Source organism: Gobio gobio (genome assembly GCF_949357685.1).
Source record: "Gobio gobio genome assembly, chromosome: 3".
NCBI classification, from domain to species: Eukaryota; Metazoa; Chordata; class Actinopteri; order Cypriniformes; family Gobionidae; genus Gobio; species Gobio gobio.
This window is the reverse complement of record NC_137099.1, coordinates 4,883,553-4,900,597: the sequence shown is the minus strand read 5'-3', so window position 1 is coordinate 4,900,597 and position 17,045 is coordinate 4,883,553. Positions and strand designations below refer to the sequence as shown.

Here is a 17,045-nt window from a genome sequence, read left to right as displayed (position 1 = left end):
ATTCAAGATTCAAGATTCAAGAGTTTTATTTGTCACATACACAGTTATATACACAATATACAACTGGCAGTGAAATGTAAACAGGTCCGCTCCATGGACAGTGCAAATAACAGTTACAAGAAATTAAATAGAAATAGAATAAAGTTAGAATAAAAAGTATTAACATAAGTAGAATTATAAATAAATCAAGTAAAAGATAAAAATAGGAAATAAGATAAAAATAAAAATATAAAAAATATGTGGATGATAAGTGAGATAAACTGTAGACTTAAAAATAAGTGGTTAACATAAAATATATAATATGTATATATAAAGAAGTATAATGTGCAAGGTTTATTACAGGTTGTTACGCAGTAACAATAGGGACGTAAAGTAAAGTGCAGTGCAATTGCAGTATGTGGATGTTAATGTTGAAAGACCGTATGTTTATGCGTGTGCGGGGGTGAAGTGAGTCACGTGACTGAGTTCAGGAGTCTGATGGCCTGGGGGAAGAAACTCCTCCTGAGTCTTTCAGTCTTTGCCATCAGGCTACGGAAGCGCTTACCAGATGGCAGCAGGGTGAAGTGAGAGTTTGCAGGGTGATTAATGTCTCTGATGATTTTAGTAGCTCTACCTCTGCAGCGTTTGGTGAAGATGTCCTGCAGAGACGGGAGAGCTGAGCCTGAGATGCGCTCGGATAAGCGCACCACTCTTTGCAGGGCTTTGCAGTCGTGACTGGTGCTGTTCCCGTACCACGCTGTGATGCACTGAGTCAGGACACTTTCTATCGCCCCTCGATAGAAAGTTTTCAGGATGGCTGGTGAAACCCTGAATTTCCTCAGCTGGCGCAGGTGGTACAGTCTTTGCCTGGCTTTTTTCACCTGTGTCTGGATGTGTGTAGTCCAGGTCAGATCCTCGGAGATGTTCACTCCCAGGTATTTGAAGCTGCTCACTCTCTCTACCGGTGTCCCGCTGATCATGAGAGGGGAGTATGACCGATGCTGTCTCTTCCTGAAGTCCACAATCAGTTCTTTGGTCTTGTTAACATTCAGAGAGAGACAGTTGTCCTGGCACCATGATGTCAGTTACTTTTTCAGCTTCATGATGTAGGTCGTTCCCACTAGTAGATCTTTTGTCTTTGTTAAAACTATAATAAATAAAATGATATTAGTATTTAATAAAACTCAACAGGGTTCAGATGCTCATTTGTGGTTCAATATGAGGAAAAAGCATAAAAACAGAGAATGATTAACTCTCAGGGTGGCTTTCTTTATAAAAGTAAGTTTTGGTTCAGACACTAACCTTGGACTAAACTAGACACAGTTCAATATTCTATTCCCACCATAACAGAAATTATACAGTTCATTTAACAACAACAGAATTTGTCGTACTTAAACGTGGAGAAAAAAAACGTAATCCTAAATAAACCATTGAGATCAATCAGATTTAGCCATACATATATGATCCAGAATCAGATCTAGAGGCTGAAATTGACATCCTCTTCTATTTTAAGCGGTTTAAAATCCTACAAACTGCATCATGCGTAATACTGCACGATCTACTGTATCATTATTTTCATGAGAGAGTCAAATATTTGGACACACTTCCGTGTGCAAATTTGCTTTTAATTACCTTGAACACTTCCATAAATATGCGTGGAATTCATTTTATAGCCGGATATAGTTGTGTAAATGATGTACATTTAATTTTAATGTCTACTGATGGATGATTTGGATTGGATAGTGAAGTAAAAGCATTAAGTGTGCAACATGCACGTTCCTCCTTCAATAATGCTTACAATTGACTCTACAATACGACCAAGTGAACCATTTTTAATGTAGTTTACGTTATATTTTCTCTTACTTTGCAAATCTTGTGCTTGAAAAAGACCACTGAAAAACAGGCGAATCCCAGCATAACACCGACTGTGACGTAACAGTCGGGATCATTAATATTTACACCTCCCCAAATTTGCATATATATATTTACCCCTGAAGCACGCGTGCGATACAGTTTAGCATATGAAACAGAGCTCGTTTGAGTGAAGGGAGAATTTGTTTTGTGCTCATGTGAGGTTAATCTAGAGCTGCACGATTGACTGAAATTAAACCAAAATCGAGATTTGTCTTTGTGAAATTATGAAAATCGCTTAAATTTTTAAATAAATAAATGTGTAGATGATGCGCAGGGCGGATCGATCGGTTCGCAATAAAATGCTGCTCTATCTCTGCATGCACTGTGAGATGGAGTCATTGGCATTTTAGTTCGAAAAGGGGCATGGTTTGCATGAAAAATTGCTAATGTAAAAGTTTCAATCACGGGCTCTGTGCGCACCGGGGTACCGAACCCGAGACTCTGAAGGAGAAGGCACTCGAACTGTCCCGCGATTCACGTGAATATGAAAACAACACGGACTCGGGCGCGCATTTGTTCAGGAAGAAAACGTAACCTGCATATGTGTTTTAGCATATTACAATGTATTTAGTTCAATAAAACACATGTAAGGGATGATGGTGTTGATGATTTACCTTGAATACGAGTGTATTCGCGCACATGGGTGCAATCAGGGCAACACATGAACTTCATGCGACGCACATACAGTAAACCCAAGAGTCGTTTACTCAGCTGCGCATATGTAACAGTTTATCCACTGGAGGCGAGTTGTTGGACCCAAATGCAGCTTTTTATTCACAACAAAACAAAACAAGGACTTGGCAAAAACTATAACAAAACTCACCAACAGCGGGTTACAACATTCAATACTTGACAAAGACACATGGCAAACATGAGGGCTTAAATACACACACAGACTAATGACAAGACAAGTGACACCTGTGAACAGTGATGAGACAATGAACCAATGACAGGACAAGACACAAGATCACATGAGGGCATGGGATTCACATGACACTGAAACATGACAAAACCAGGAAGTGCATGACACTAAAACAAAGCAAGAACATGATAAACTAAAACATGAACAAGGAACAATGAACATGAACCATCACCAAAACACCATGTGACAGATCCCCCCCTCTATGGGCGGCCCCTGACGCCCAAACAACACCAACACTTCAATGGCCTAAAAAAAGAGTCTCAACAAAAAAGTCTTGGGGGGCGGTCTTGGGGGAGGGATGGTGGGCCAGGCCCGTGCAGGGGCACCGGACCCAGACATGACCTGGACGGGCCTGGGAGCGAGGGCGGACCTGGACCCTGAGGCGTGGGCGGACCTGGACCCTGAGGCGTGGGCGGACCTGGACCCTGAGGCGTGGGCGGACCTGGACCCTGAGGCGTGGGCGGACCTGGACCCTGAGGCGCGGGGCGGACCTGGACCCTGAGGCGTGGGCGGACCTGGACCCTGAGGCGTGGGCGGACCTGGACCCTGAGGCGTGGGCGGACCTGGACCCTGAGGCGTGGGCGGACCTGGACAATTTTTCCAAAATTTTCTTGGGCGGGACAGCGGGGCCGTGGGCTGGAGCCTGGACGGGGCCGTGGGCTGGAGCCTGGACGGGGCCGTGGGCTGGAGCCTGGACGGGGCCGTGGGCTGGAGCCTGGACGGGGCCGAGGGCTGGAGCCTGGACGGGGCCGTGGGCTGGAGCCTGGATGGGGCCGTGGGCTGGAGCCTGGACGGGGCCGTGGGCTGGAGCCTGGACGGGGCCTTGGGCTGGAGCCTGGACGGGGCCTTGGGCTGGAGCCTGGACGGGGCCTTGGGCTGGAGCCTGGACGGGGCCTTGGGCTGGAGCCTGGACGGGGCCTTGGGCTGGAGCCTGGACTTGGGCTGGAGCCTGGACGTGGGCTGGAGCATGGACGTGGGCTGGAGCATGGACGTGGGCTGGAGCATGGACGTGGGCTGGAGCCTGGACGTGGCCGTGGGCTGGAGCCTGGACGTGGCCGTGGGCTGGAGCCTGGACGTGGGCTGGAGCCTGGACGTGGGCTGGAGCCTGGACGTGGCCGTGGGCTGGAGCCTGGACGTGGCCGTGGGCTGGAGCCGTGGGCTGGAGCCTGGACGTGGCCGTGGGCTGGAGCCTGGACGTGGCCGTGGGCTGGAGCCTGGCCGTGGGCTGGAGCCTGGCCGTGGGCTGGAGCCTGGCCGTGGGCTGGAGCCTGGACGTGGGCTGGAGCCTGGACGTGGGCTGGAGCATGGACGTGGGCTGGAGCATGGACGTGGGCTGGAGCATGGACGTGGGCTGGAGCATGGACGTGGGCTGGAGCATGGACGTGGGCTGGAGCATGGACGTGGGCTGGAGCGGGCTCGTGGGCTGGAGCCTGGACGTGGCCGTGGGCTGGAGCCTGGACGTGGCCGTGGGCTGGAGCCTGGACGTGGGCGTGGGCTGGAGCCTGGACGTGGGCGTGGGCTGGAGCCTGGACGTGGCCGTGGGCTGGAGCCTGGACGTGGGCTGGAGCCTGGACGTGGCCGTGGGCTGGAGCCTGGACGTGGGCTGGAGCATGGACGTGGGCTGGAGCATGGACGTGGGCTGGAGCATGGACGTGGGCTGGAGCATGGACGTGGGCTGGAGCATGGACGTGGGCTGGAGCATGGACGTGGGCTGGAGCGGGCTCGTGGGCTGGAGCCTGGACGTGGCCGTGGGCTGGAGCCTGGACGTGGCCGTGGGCTGGAGCCTGGACGTGGGCGTGGGCTGGAGCCTGGACGTGGGCGTGGGCTGGAGCCTGGACGTGGCCGTGGGCTGGAGCCTGGACGTGGGCTGGAGCCTGGACGTGGCCGTGGGCTGGAGCCGTGGGCTGGAGCCTGGACGTGGGCGTGGGCGGGAGCCTGGACGTGGGCTGGAGCCTGGACGTGGCCGTGGGCTGGAGCCTGGACGTGGCCGTGGGCTGGAGCCGTGGGCTGGAGCCTGGACGTGGCCGTGGGCTGGAGCCTGGACGTGGCCGTGGGCTGGAGCCTGGACGTGGGCTGGAGCCTGGACGTGGGCTGGAGCCTGGACGTGGACATGGGCTGGAGCCTGGACGTGGACGTGGGCTGGAGCCTGGACGTGGGCTGGAGCCTGGACCTGGACGTGGGCTGGAGCCTGGACCTGGACGTGGGCTGGAGCCTGGACGTGGGCGTGGGCTGGGGTGGAGAGTACTGTGGGACAGTGGAGCTCCTCATCCACTGTTCCCACAGTAAAGGCCGAGCCGCCCAACAAAAGGGCCTGGTCTATATATTGGGCCAGGGTAAAATGGATCTTCCCCCCTGGCATCTGTGATCGGATGGGTTCATTAAGCCCAAATCTAAAAATGTCCTTGAGGGCCACATCATTAAAATCTACATCATGGCATAGTCCACAAAAGTCCACAACATAGTCCTCAATGGAACGCTGGTCTTGGCGTAGACGTAGCAGAGAAACTGCTGGGTTCATGGTTGACGGTCGAGTATTCTGTAACGGAGGGATTCCACTGGAGGCGAGTTGTTGGACCCAAATGCAGCTTTTTATTCACAACAAAACATAAAACAAGGACTTGGCAAAAACTATAACAAAACTCACCAACAGCGGGTTACAACATTCAATACTTGACAAAGACACATGGCAAACATGAGGGCTTAAATACACACACAGACTAATGACAAGACAAGTGACACCTGTGAACAGTGATGAGACAATGAACCAATGACAGGACAAGACACAAGATCACATGAGGGCATGGGATTCACATGACACTGAAACATGACAAAACCAGGAAGTGCATGACACTAAAACAAAGCAAGAACATGATAAACTAAAACATGAACAAGGAACAATGAACATGAACCATCACCAAAACACCATGTGACAGCATAATAGCACCAAATTAATAAAAACACAATATGTTTACGGCAGTGTGTTTTCTATCATCCGCCGTGCACATTTTTGATGATGTAAGATGAACAAGTGCACCAGGGTTCGATAGAATCAAGTTGAGTGTGAAACCAGACCCGCGCTGCGGGGGACGCCGGGAACAATCGCGTTTGGACATGACCACAGCAAACGTGCCCAGTGTTAAAGCCCTTTATGTGCATTAGAAACAGCAACACCCTCTTCCCAAACTTGTAATGAGAAGCGTTTACAAAACCTGTTGTCCAACAAAAGAGAACATTTAATCGAGTGTTTGAAATAACCTACTTTTGTAATCTGACAGGCTTCACATCACAGAATGATTCAGAAATTATATAATTTTATAATATTCTGTAGTAGGCCTACAGTGATAGATTTGCGGTGTAGAGACGTGTACAGTACTTTTTTTTCTTTCTCAGTGAATACATAAGATAAAATAAGACAAAAATGAAGACATTACAGTCACATTTTTTTATCATCATTTTATATTTTATTATAAAACCTTTGACCTTTCTAATGATTTATGTTTTCTGAAAAATATAATAATAATAGTAATTGTAATTATTATTTTTATTCTTAAATATTTTTATTGTATAGCACTTTTTGCATTTTTCAGACATGGTAACAGACGTTTTATACATGTGTTACAATTTTGTGGGCTGTGCTACAAAACTTTCAACCTCTGTAGCACCAGTGCTATGTGCAAAAAAAGTTAACGTACAGCCCTGCATGGATATAAATGTTCTGTTCCAGGCTGTGCAGGGGATTTGAGAACTTTTCATACCCGTCCCACAGAACAGAACTGTCAACAGGCATGGTTGATGTTTATCTATAACAGGATACCGCAACAATTTAATTCAAAGTTGTTTGTTTGCTACGACTATAGTGTCAATTTCGTTAATGAAAATATGACGAGAAATGTTCATTGACAACCTTTTTTTCCATGACTAAGACAAGACGAAATGACACAAACGTCCTTAAACGAAACTAAAATGTAGTTTAAAAAATAAAAACTTGAACAAAAAGCACTCTTTGGTTTTGGCGTGGGGAAAAAGAGTAGCGTTCGACTGTTTGTGCTTGTGGTTGCCAGATTTAAATTCCCCGATCACAGCTTTTCTGTAACACCAATAAACAAGTGCAATCTCCATTTGAGATGTTCTGATTAAAGTGTCATTCAGGTTGTCTGTGAGTTGTGCTGTTTGCGTTTGTGTTTGCTGAATAACTGCACTTGTGTGAGCTACAGAAATGAGCCAATCAGAGCAGAACTCAACATTATTATTCATGACCCTTCCAAATACGGCAAAAACAAACCATTTCAATCTAGGGACGAATCCTAGGGTTGTAAATGGACATGTAAAACCGAATCTGGAGTATTTTTGCCCTTACCTAAGCCACATACCTTCAATGTAGATATCAGGGAACAATTTAAAATATTGTATCAATGCATTCTATGGCAACTTTAAGTTATATATTCAACTTGAAATGTGAAGCTGTATCAACTTGGATATTTGAGTTATCTCAACGTGTTCAATTCAGGGAAGTTACTCTAATGCTAAATTTTAAGTTGTGATAGCTAATTGCAATAATTTTTTTACGGTAAATAAACGTGTCCAAACTTTTGACTCATCTTCAGTTAGTACACAGTTTAACGTGCCCTTGAAAAATACTGTTGTTTTACTGTCATAGAGTCACGATTTTACGTCAGCAGCAAAAACAGGAAACGGCCAGATCAAAAACCTGAGCATGTACTTCATGAAACAAAAGTGAAATCGTGAAAAGTGTAAAAATGTGAAATAAAAATAACTTACATGGTACTGTAATACTCTCACTTTTTTCTTTGCTGACAGGATTGCTTGCCTCGCATGAATACGGTTTATTCTCCTGTACTTGTGTAGATGACAATAACAGTTGAGGGTTTTCATTCTGGATGAGTTTATCTTCTTTATACCAGGAGAAAGTCAGATCTTTTCTGTTTCCAGTGTCACAGATGAGAGTAGCGTTCCCGTCAGCTGTGCAGTTGATCTTCACAGTCGGTTTAGGGGCCTTTTCTGTAACAACATGGAGGTTATTTCCTACTGTAACTACTATAGCAATATACAGTCTTATTTTGTTATTATTATAGTGTTGGAAGGGTAGAAATATTTGTCATCTTACCATAAACTTTAATTTCCACTAGTCCATTATCAGTCTCTGTACCATCAGAACTAAAAACAGTGTATTTATATACGCCCGTGTCCTTCACACTAACACTTTGAAATTTGAGGGATCCGTCGTCTTCAATTGTTAAACCTGGAGTGTTTGACTTCTTCTTATTATTTTTCCTCTCAATCACAGCAGCACTGGAGGTGTGGGTCCATTTTATGTTATTAGATTGGTCATTGTTTGGTTTTTTCAGCTTCATGATGCAGGATGTTCCCTCTAGTAGATCTGATCCACATGTCTCTGTTGAGACTATAATAAATAAAATAATATTAGTATTTAATAAAACTCAACAGGGTTCAGATGCTCATTAGTCATTTGTGGTTCAATATCAGGAAAATCAGAGAAAAACAGAGAATGAATAACTCTCAGGGTGGGTTTCTTTTTAAAAGTAAGTTTTGGTTCAGACACTAACCTTGGACTAAACTATTAGACACAGTTCGATATTCTATTCCCACTATAACAGAAATTATACACTTCATTTAACAACTACAGAATATAAAAGTTGTGTAATATTACAACATATATGCCCTGACCTGACATTTATATATCCTGTGTTCAGATCTGCCTTTGTTATACACTGACTTCTGTTAGTGTGTTTCTCTTGTGTCCAACGGATAATACAAAAATAACATGAATCTAGAACTTCACAAAAAATATTATAATTTAAGACCGTTTTGAACTAGATGGTTGAAACCAACAAATCAGTGTTTGATAAAATAAGACTCAAAACCTCCTGAGATACAGACTTTCTGTTGAGCTCTCCGTGAGACGACTATAAAAAAGGGAGTTTCAGAAACGATAGAAAAAAACATTTTCAGTCTCCAAAGATCTGTAAAGCCGAAAATTCATAAAATAACCATTTCTTTTTTATTATGAAGAACGTTTTAATAATCGAAAGAGCCTTTTTCTACCACAAAAAAACATTTTGTGCAATGGAAAGATTCCACAAATGTTAAATATTCTTCACAAACCCAAAAATGCCAATAAATAACCTTTATTTTTAAGAGTGTGTGTAACACTATAATTTGACTACATATCTAAATAATTATTCTACTTTCTTGTGTCTTCTCTTAAAGTTAGATACTGATAGATTTTGTATGTAAATCTTCTAGGCCAGTTCCTGTTTGTAAAATGAGCACCATTTGTCTTTAATGGCCCTTGGAGCCCATGAGTGATTGGATTAGCATCTATGCATTTGAATGTCACTGTTATGCTGATTGGATCAGTATCGATGGGTGTGGGAGGTCCTAACAGTTTCCCTTTGTCTGAAGCCCTTTGTCTTCCCTGTATAAAGTTCTGTCTCAGAACACAGAACGTTGGGTTAAGATTGTTGAAGGGCGGCATGATAACATCGATGCTGAAAGACTGCTACACTACAAACCTTCAATAAATTCTTCTCCCCACAAGAACTCTGGTCTAGCTTACTTATTTTATGTATTGGAGAAATCTAATACATTGGCGAGCCACCCAAACGACTGCTCGGCCAAATATACCAAAATCTAACATTTGGCGAGCCAGCCAGGAGAGACTGACAAGAAGAGAACTCACCAGCTGCAACAAGAAACTGATTCCAGATTGAAACTTCAAGCACAAAGATCTGCTTTCCAGACTGCATCTTGTGGAATCCAGAGTGAAACATCCAGCTGAACAAAGATTTCCAGACTGAATCTTTCTCAAATATCCTAATTTGGTGAGTGAAACTTATCAGCTCTCTAAAAGAACCACTTCTGAAAAGAATAAATAAGTAGACCAGTAAAGATTTGTAGTGTAGTCACAATACTGTGTATTGTTGAGACTTTTAAGCTTGGGCCTTTTTCATGAGTCTGTAGGAACCCATTAAATGATTTAGTTCTGAGGAGCTATTGTGGTGAGTTCGAGTCCCATCTCAATAAGAATCATTTAAGAAGCGGTTGAGTCCGTTCTCATGTGATTGTAGGAGCTATTGAAATAAAGTATAAGTTTAGTCCTTTCTCTGGAAGTCTGTAGGAATTGTTAAAGAAACAATTGAGTCCGTTCATCAGAGAGATTGTAGAAGCAGAGGCTTAGCCCTTTCACTTTGATGTCTGTAGGAATTGTTAAAGAAACACATTGAGTCCGTTCGTCCAGAGACTGTAGAAACTGTATGAGGCTTAGTCCTTTCACTTTGATGTCTGTAGGAATTGTTAAAGAAACAATTGAGTCCGTTTATCAGAGAGATTGTAGGAGCTATTGTGGTGGGTTCGAGTCCCATTTCTGTGTTTTCCTCTGCGCTGCCAGGGAAGAGTTGTTTTAGGTAAGATTAGCATACAGGCAAATCTTTGTGTTTGTCCTTTGTTTTTTTTTGTTTTGTGTTTGCCTCTTCATAGAGAAGGTTAGCTTCACGTGCTAATAAATGGTTTGCCTCTGTTTTAGGCAGGGAAGATTAACATTTAGTTAATATTCGTGTTGTCCTCTGTTTTGCTAAAAAAGTTAACAATAGTTGATCTGTGTAAACAAGGCTGTTGATCAGAGAAGTCAGTGTTTGTGAGTGTGTGGTAACAGAACAAAGAGTAGCTAGAGTAGCTTCTTTGTGCTTCTCCGTGCTAGAGTAGCTTCTTTGACTAAGAAATTGAACCTCAACAAAGCTGCAGAGAAAACTGATGTAAATGAAGTTAGTCAGCCTGATAACATTTATCCTGATTTACAAGCTTTCTTTGAAACAGACGTAGCCATTCAACCAGTATCTGATGTGCCATTTGATTCAGTGAAACTATGTGGCGCTAAGAGAACATCTCAGAGATTTGAGGAAATTGAAAATATTTCTCAACCTGCTTACTCATGTGTCACACTGCAAAGTTGTTCCACCACCAACAGGGATAGGATAGGACGGACACATGGACCAGTGAGGAGCCCAGGAAAGAACCGAATGCAACAGGCATCGGGGGCCAATCCTTGGGTGAAGATTTCCCTCATAGGCATTCCCACAATAGTCCATCCTTACCTCACTGTTCTTTAGGTGTCGCAGGAATTAAGAAATAGGGAAAGAAGGAATAACAATAGCAGACTCAGATTGAACAGATGAGACAACCCTAATGTTTGCTGTCTTTTAGAACGAATACTGCTCTGTTGTCTTTTGTTCTCTTTTTTAATCTGTGCAGATACCACTTGACGGTTATCCTGAGCTCAAATATCCTAATTTGGGGACACATCTGCTGTACTGCCATGGCCGAGTCTACACAAATCAAAGATAATGACCAGACAAAAAGGCCAACCACAGAAAAGCATGGAACAGAACCCCCAAATGTAACCATTGCTGAAATGAAAGACAACCTGTTTGAATATTTGGACAAAAGGCTGGGACTGAGGAAGTGCCATGATGACATGTGGAAGAAATATGGCATCAAAAATTCAGAAGATGGATTATGGGACTTGCAGGATATTAAAAGGGTTTACGGAAAGACACATCACTTAAGGTCAAACACTAAGAGAGATGGATTATCTGTTATTCTGGGCAAACAAATTCGGCAACATTTGCAGAAGTGTGAGACTGACAAACTACATCGAGAGATCAATGCGGAAAAGGCAAAAGTTCGAGCACTTGCTGAACAACTGCAAAATGAAAAGAAGGAAAAAGAAAGACTCTTGAATGATAATGACAAGCTGTTAAAATTGCTTTCTGGGCAACAAAATTCCATAAAATCTAGCAGCAAGATAGAGAAAGAGTTGCTCTATCCATTTAAAGAACTCGAGAAGGTTCAACAGCGTCATCATCTGCTAGGAGAAACTGAGAGCTCTGATGGCAGTGATGTTGAACCTGAGACACATGTTCATGTCCCCAAGAAGAACAAAAAGATTAGACTTGCTCCTGTAATTGTCAAGAACAGAAGGACTGAAATTGAAGTTGACAATGAGGAGTATGAGGAGGAAGGCGAAAGACGAACCCACATCGTAAAAAAAACTATTAAGAAATACATTCCCTGTAAGACATACCAGCCAGCTTCACCGGAGCAAGTAGACAAGTGGTCTAAGGAATTACCAGATGTGTACAAACAACCACGAAAAGTATGGCAAGTTCTTCAGCGGTTGCAGAAAATCTATTCCTTACACCCATTAGATGGAGCAATGATACTTAATATCAACATGAGAGACAATGATCAAAAAAACCTCACTGGAAGTGTTGAATCCAGGGTAGGTGAGTCTCAAGAGAACATTGAGGCTGGCTGGGAAGCTGTAAAAACCTTCTTGTTCGAACTGAAACCTGCAGAGATTAATTGGGCTAAAATTACCTTATGCATGCAGAAAACAGGAGAAACTGTTACAGAGTTTGAAGAACGCTTCACACAAACCTGGTTGGAACACTCCGGTGTAAATGACAGTAAGGATCTAGACAAGGATACTAGCATGCCTCTGAAAACTGCATTTGTGAATGGACTGAAACCTGAAATCTCAAAAGCCCTAAAAATCCGATATGACGACTGGGACAGTGTTGGAACAGCTTTCAATCAGCTTGTTGAGTGGTCAGCAAAAATTGAAAGGACACATGAGGTCAAACTAAGAACTCTGCAATCTGGATCTTTAACACACAGCACAAGGAACATGGGGATTGATGTTCAAGAAAAAGGAGGTTGGAGATATACACACACAAAACCACAACGTCAAGAACGACACAGAAAGTGCAACTATTGCAACAAAGAAGGACACTGGTTTCGTGAATGCAAAAAGAGAATGAGGGATGAAAACAAAGATGGGAATGATCTCACCAAGAGGTTTGAGCAGCATACTGAAGAACAAAAGCACACCCTTCTAAATCAAACTCCAGGAGAACATAGCAGACAACCAAATGGCAAAGAAAACAGGTTTTGCAGTTCCTGTCAGAAAATAGGCCATTCAGAGGTAAAATGCTGGTCACTTGGAAAGGGTCGTCCTCCGCCTTATTTTCAGAAAAATAGGGAATTACTTTCTAAAAGCAAAGATCAGCACGTATTTACAGGTAAATCTCTCAGTGAGCTGACTGCATTGTTCATGCAAGGCCTTCAACTATTAACTTCACTTGCGAGCGGGCTAGCAGCCTCTTAGCAATGAGTTTAATAGTAAAACATCCAAATTGCAATGATCCTGTTTGTTTTCTCATGAATAAACACAGAACACAACACTATCTGCCATTTCCAAAAGATCACAACTCCAAAATAAAAGCTTCAAGAGGATTCAAGCATTCAAGAGGATGATAAGTTTCACCATGAACTCTTATGCTGTAATTTTAAGAAGGAACCTGTATACAGCATGTGTACATGATATCTATATTGTGATCAAAAATGATCAAAGGAGGGATTGATAGATTTTGTATGTAAATCTTCTAGGCCAGTTCCTGTTTGTAAAATGAGCACCATTTGTCTTTAATGGCCCTTGGAGCCCATGAGTGATTGGATTAGCATCTATGCATTTGAATGTCACTGTTATGCTGATTGGATCAGTATCGATGGGTGTGGGAGGTCCTAACAGTTTCCCTTTGTCTGAAGCCCTTTGTCTTCCCTGTATAAAGTTCTGTCTCAGAACACAGAACGTTGGGTTAAGATTGTTGAAGGGCGGCATGATAACATCGATGCTGAAAGACTGCTACACTACAAACCTTCAATAAATTCTTCTCCCCACAAGAACTCTGGTCTAGCTTACTTATTTTATGTATTGGAGAAATCTAATACATTGGCGAGCCACCCAAACGACTGCTCGGCCAAATATACCAAAATCTAACAATACGAACAAACACACAAGTTTGCATGTAAACGTCACTAGATTTGCATTTAAAGGTGTCCAAAAATTACTACTATTTTTTGAAGTGGCCACTATTAAAGTGTATTTGCAGCTTTGAGGACCTTTTTTTACCTGATCTGACACTTAAAAATTGCCTTCATTACCGTTTCCGACCAAAAAAAAATATTGAGTTAAAAATACGTATAATATTGAGTTGATATAAAACGATGCAGTACACATTAGAATAACAAATGTTAATATGGATTACTATTCCTAATATCTTTTAATCACATCGTAACTTTTGATCTCAACTTAAATGTTTTTTTTTTTTTTTACAAAATATATAAGAAAACAGCTTTTCGACATAACATATCTATAGAAAATGAAGTCTGAACTTACCAGAGAGTGCAGCGAAGCCGCAGAGGAATAGAAATAAGAGATTATATTGGCAGCTCATTGCTCTTCTGAACACAGCAAATGTTCCAGAACCTTCTTCACAATCGACTAAAGGAAACAAGAATTTCCTGTTTGCGATCAGAGAGCTGGCGGTTATGAAGACAGAATCATGAACTGAAGATGGTGCAGAAATTGACACGGCGCTTCACAGGTGTGGAAGGATGTCTTCTGTAATGTGTGTATTGTGAAGCAGGTGTTTCTGTCTGACTGATATAAAATGGATCTGCTGTTTTTTGAGATGTTGGCCAGCTAATTTTATCTTTGATCTTGTGGACTAGAAAGCTGTCAAGCACTGATTTAAGAGATAAAACATGTTTTATAGGCCTATAATTTATAGATATAGATGGAAAGGTTTGCTCTAGATGTGTTTCTATCTTATACTGGATCTAGGACAGTGGTTCTCAACTGGTGGATCACGACCCAAAAATGGTTTGCGTTTCTGTGCCATGTCTGTACCAGTGACCTGGTGGCTTAAATACATCATTGCGTGACAATTGAATGCAATACAATACAATGCTGCCATCTTGTGAGCAACTTCCCTTCTGAAATTAAAATTATATAGAGATGCATATGCATTAAAGAGGACCTGTTATCTTAACACTAAATAGCAGTAAAAGTTCATAGTTAAGAGTTTTCTCTTAAAACCTTTTCACAAAGCTGCTGAGACCAACTTTTACCAAGGAATAGAAGTCTTAAGCTGAAAGTTAGGGCTGGGTTGCTATGGATGATGTCATCACACTTACTAACTAAACACAGTGATTGGCTGATGGGGGAGGAGTCTCTCCCAGATAGCATTGTGACATTGAGTCAATGTTGAAATTTCATCAGAATCATCAATTTGGTTGAGTTTGAAATGCCAATGCTAAGTAATATTGGATCAATGTTGAAAATTCTATGCTAAAAAAATAGTGGACCAATGTTGAAAATTCAATGCTAAATAATATTGGATTAATGTTGATAATTCCATGCTTTTCAGTGTTGAAAAGAAACTTCTTTGTATTTCATTCTTTCTTCTACCTTTTTTCTTTCAGTAGTACTGTCCCGTTTCTGTCTTTATTGGCGAGTTTCCATTTGTATTTACTTCCATTTTGCAGATGCAGGTTGTCATGTTTTTCACTTGTGTTATAAATTCAGATGTAATTGTTTTAAGTCAATGTGAGATTTCCTGTTGAAACTGTGGGGGCATAAATAAATACATTTGCATGTAAACTGAAGGATGTTGTTTACTTTGAGTGACTTGACACAAAATCATATCAATTGCGGCCATACATGAAAATTAACTGGCATAGAATCCTGCTGTACATAAAGCAAGATTGATTTGATAGTGTTTCTATGTTGATTCAGTGTTAAATAAGTGATTTAATTTAAGTTGAAGAAATATAGATTTTATGCCCATCTTGATTTATTTTTCATCGTTGAAATAACATTATTTCAAGGTGCAAACCTGATGAAAAATCAATGTTAAATATCAACATTGTTCCAATGACAATTTGATTAATGCATTAACATTGATTCAATGTTGATTCAGTGTTAAATAAGTGATTTAATTGTAGTCGAAAAATTATTGATTTTAAGCCCACCTTGATCTTTTTTTCATCATTGAAATAACATTATTTCAGGGCGCAAACCTGATGAAAAATCAATGTTAAATTTCAACATTGATTCAATGATATTTTAGTTGATGCATTAACATTGATTCAACGATGATTCAGTGTTGGTCTGCTATCTGGGTCTGTCAGTGTTATAATCATAGAAATATTGTAGAATGAGGTATCATATTCAGATAAAGATTTTAAAGAGGTCATATGACGTTATAAAAATAACTTTATTTGGTTTAATGCAATATTTTTACGAGGTTTTAGGTAAAAAAAAGTAATTATTTTATACATAATGTACATTATTGTTGCTCCTCTATGCCCCGCCTTTCTGAAACGCATTGATTTTTACAAAGTACATAGTTCTGAAAAGCGATCCAGTGCGTTGTGATTGGCCCGAATACCTTAAGTGTGTGACGGAAATGTCACACCCATTACCATAGTGGAACATCAGCTCTCAACGTAATATTGACAGGTGATAATGTCAGTACTATCTTATCAATTCGAGCCCGAATCTGATCCGGAAAATGCAGTTAGATCGATAAACTTTGCCAGCGTGACTGGACCAGAAAGTATCAGATTGGTAAGTTTGCATTTGTGATCGTAGAAACAACAAACATGCGCTACTCTATACTGCCCAAAACTCGCGTTTGAATAGTCTGTAGCAAATTCTTAAATGAAAACATACTGTGGCGGGAGGAGCAAACAAAGGGCGACGATTTCAGGGACAGTGTGCGCTGATAACAGAGACAGACATTCCTTCACATTCCGATCACACTCCGATCTTTCAATAAACCCGTCTCCGGCGTGATGACTCCGATCCTTCGATTATTCCTATTTAATAATTATTTAATCGACACATCGTCCTCAATAAATCCGTCTCCGGCTTGCTGCCTCAGATCTTTTGAATATTCCGATCTATTATGACCTCTGACCTGTAAAGTTGCCAGAATAATAATCATACGCTGTTTGTTAATTGGCCAGAGGAGAACTGGCACCCCGACTGAGCCTGGTTTCTCCCAAGGTTTATTTTTCTCCATTATGCTCCTGATGGGGTTTTGGTTTCCTTGCCACTGTTGCCTCTGGCTTGGCGTGCTCTATACGGCTGAATAAAATTATGTTGCATTATTTTCCTATTTAACACTGTGAAGCTGCTTTGAAACAATCTGCATTGTAAAAAGCGCTATATAAATAAAGTTGACTTGACTTGACATTCCCCTCCCCTAAGCGTCATCCCCGTCATACGGCCGGATACCTCTCCAGGGCACTCCCCCTCTCGCACCAGAACGGACAGAAAGGC

The 17,045-nt window shown here is 42.1% G+C and overlaps 1 protein-coding gene across 1 annotated transcript; it reads right to left on the bottom strand.

Annotated features, from left to right (window-relative positions):
- Positions 1-10: 10 nt before the first annotated feature.
- On the bottom strand, positions 11-14,355 carry LOC307123776 (CD48 antigen-like). The gene is made up of 4 exons (XM_079812489.1): positions 14,094-14,355; positions 7,941-8,237; positions 7,595-7,834; positions 11-1,126 (listed from the first exon to the last, which is right to left on the bottom strand). The coding sequence occupies exons 1-4, from the start codon at positions 14,149-14,151 to the stop codon at positions 1,065-1,067; spliced, it is 657 nt and encodes a 218-aa protein (XP_079668615.1). The 5' UTR covers positions 14,152-14,355; the 3' UTR covers positions 11-1,064.
- Between the last annotated feature and the right edge of the window lie 2,690 nt (positions 14,356-17,045).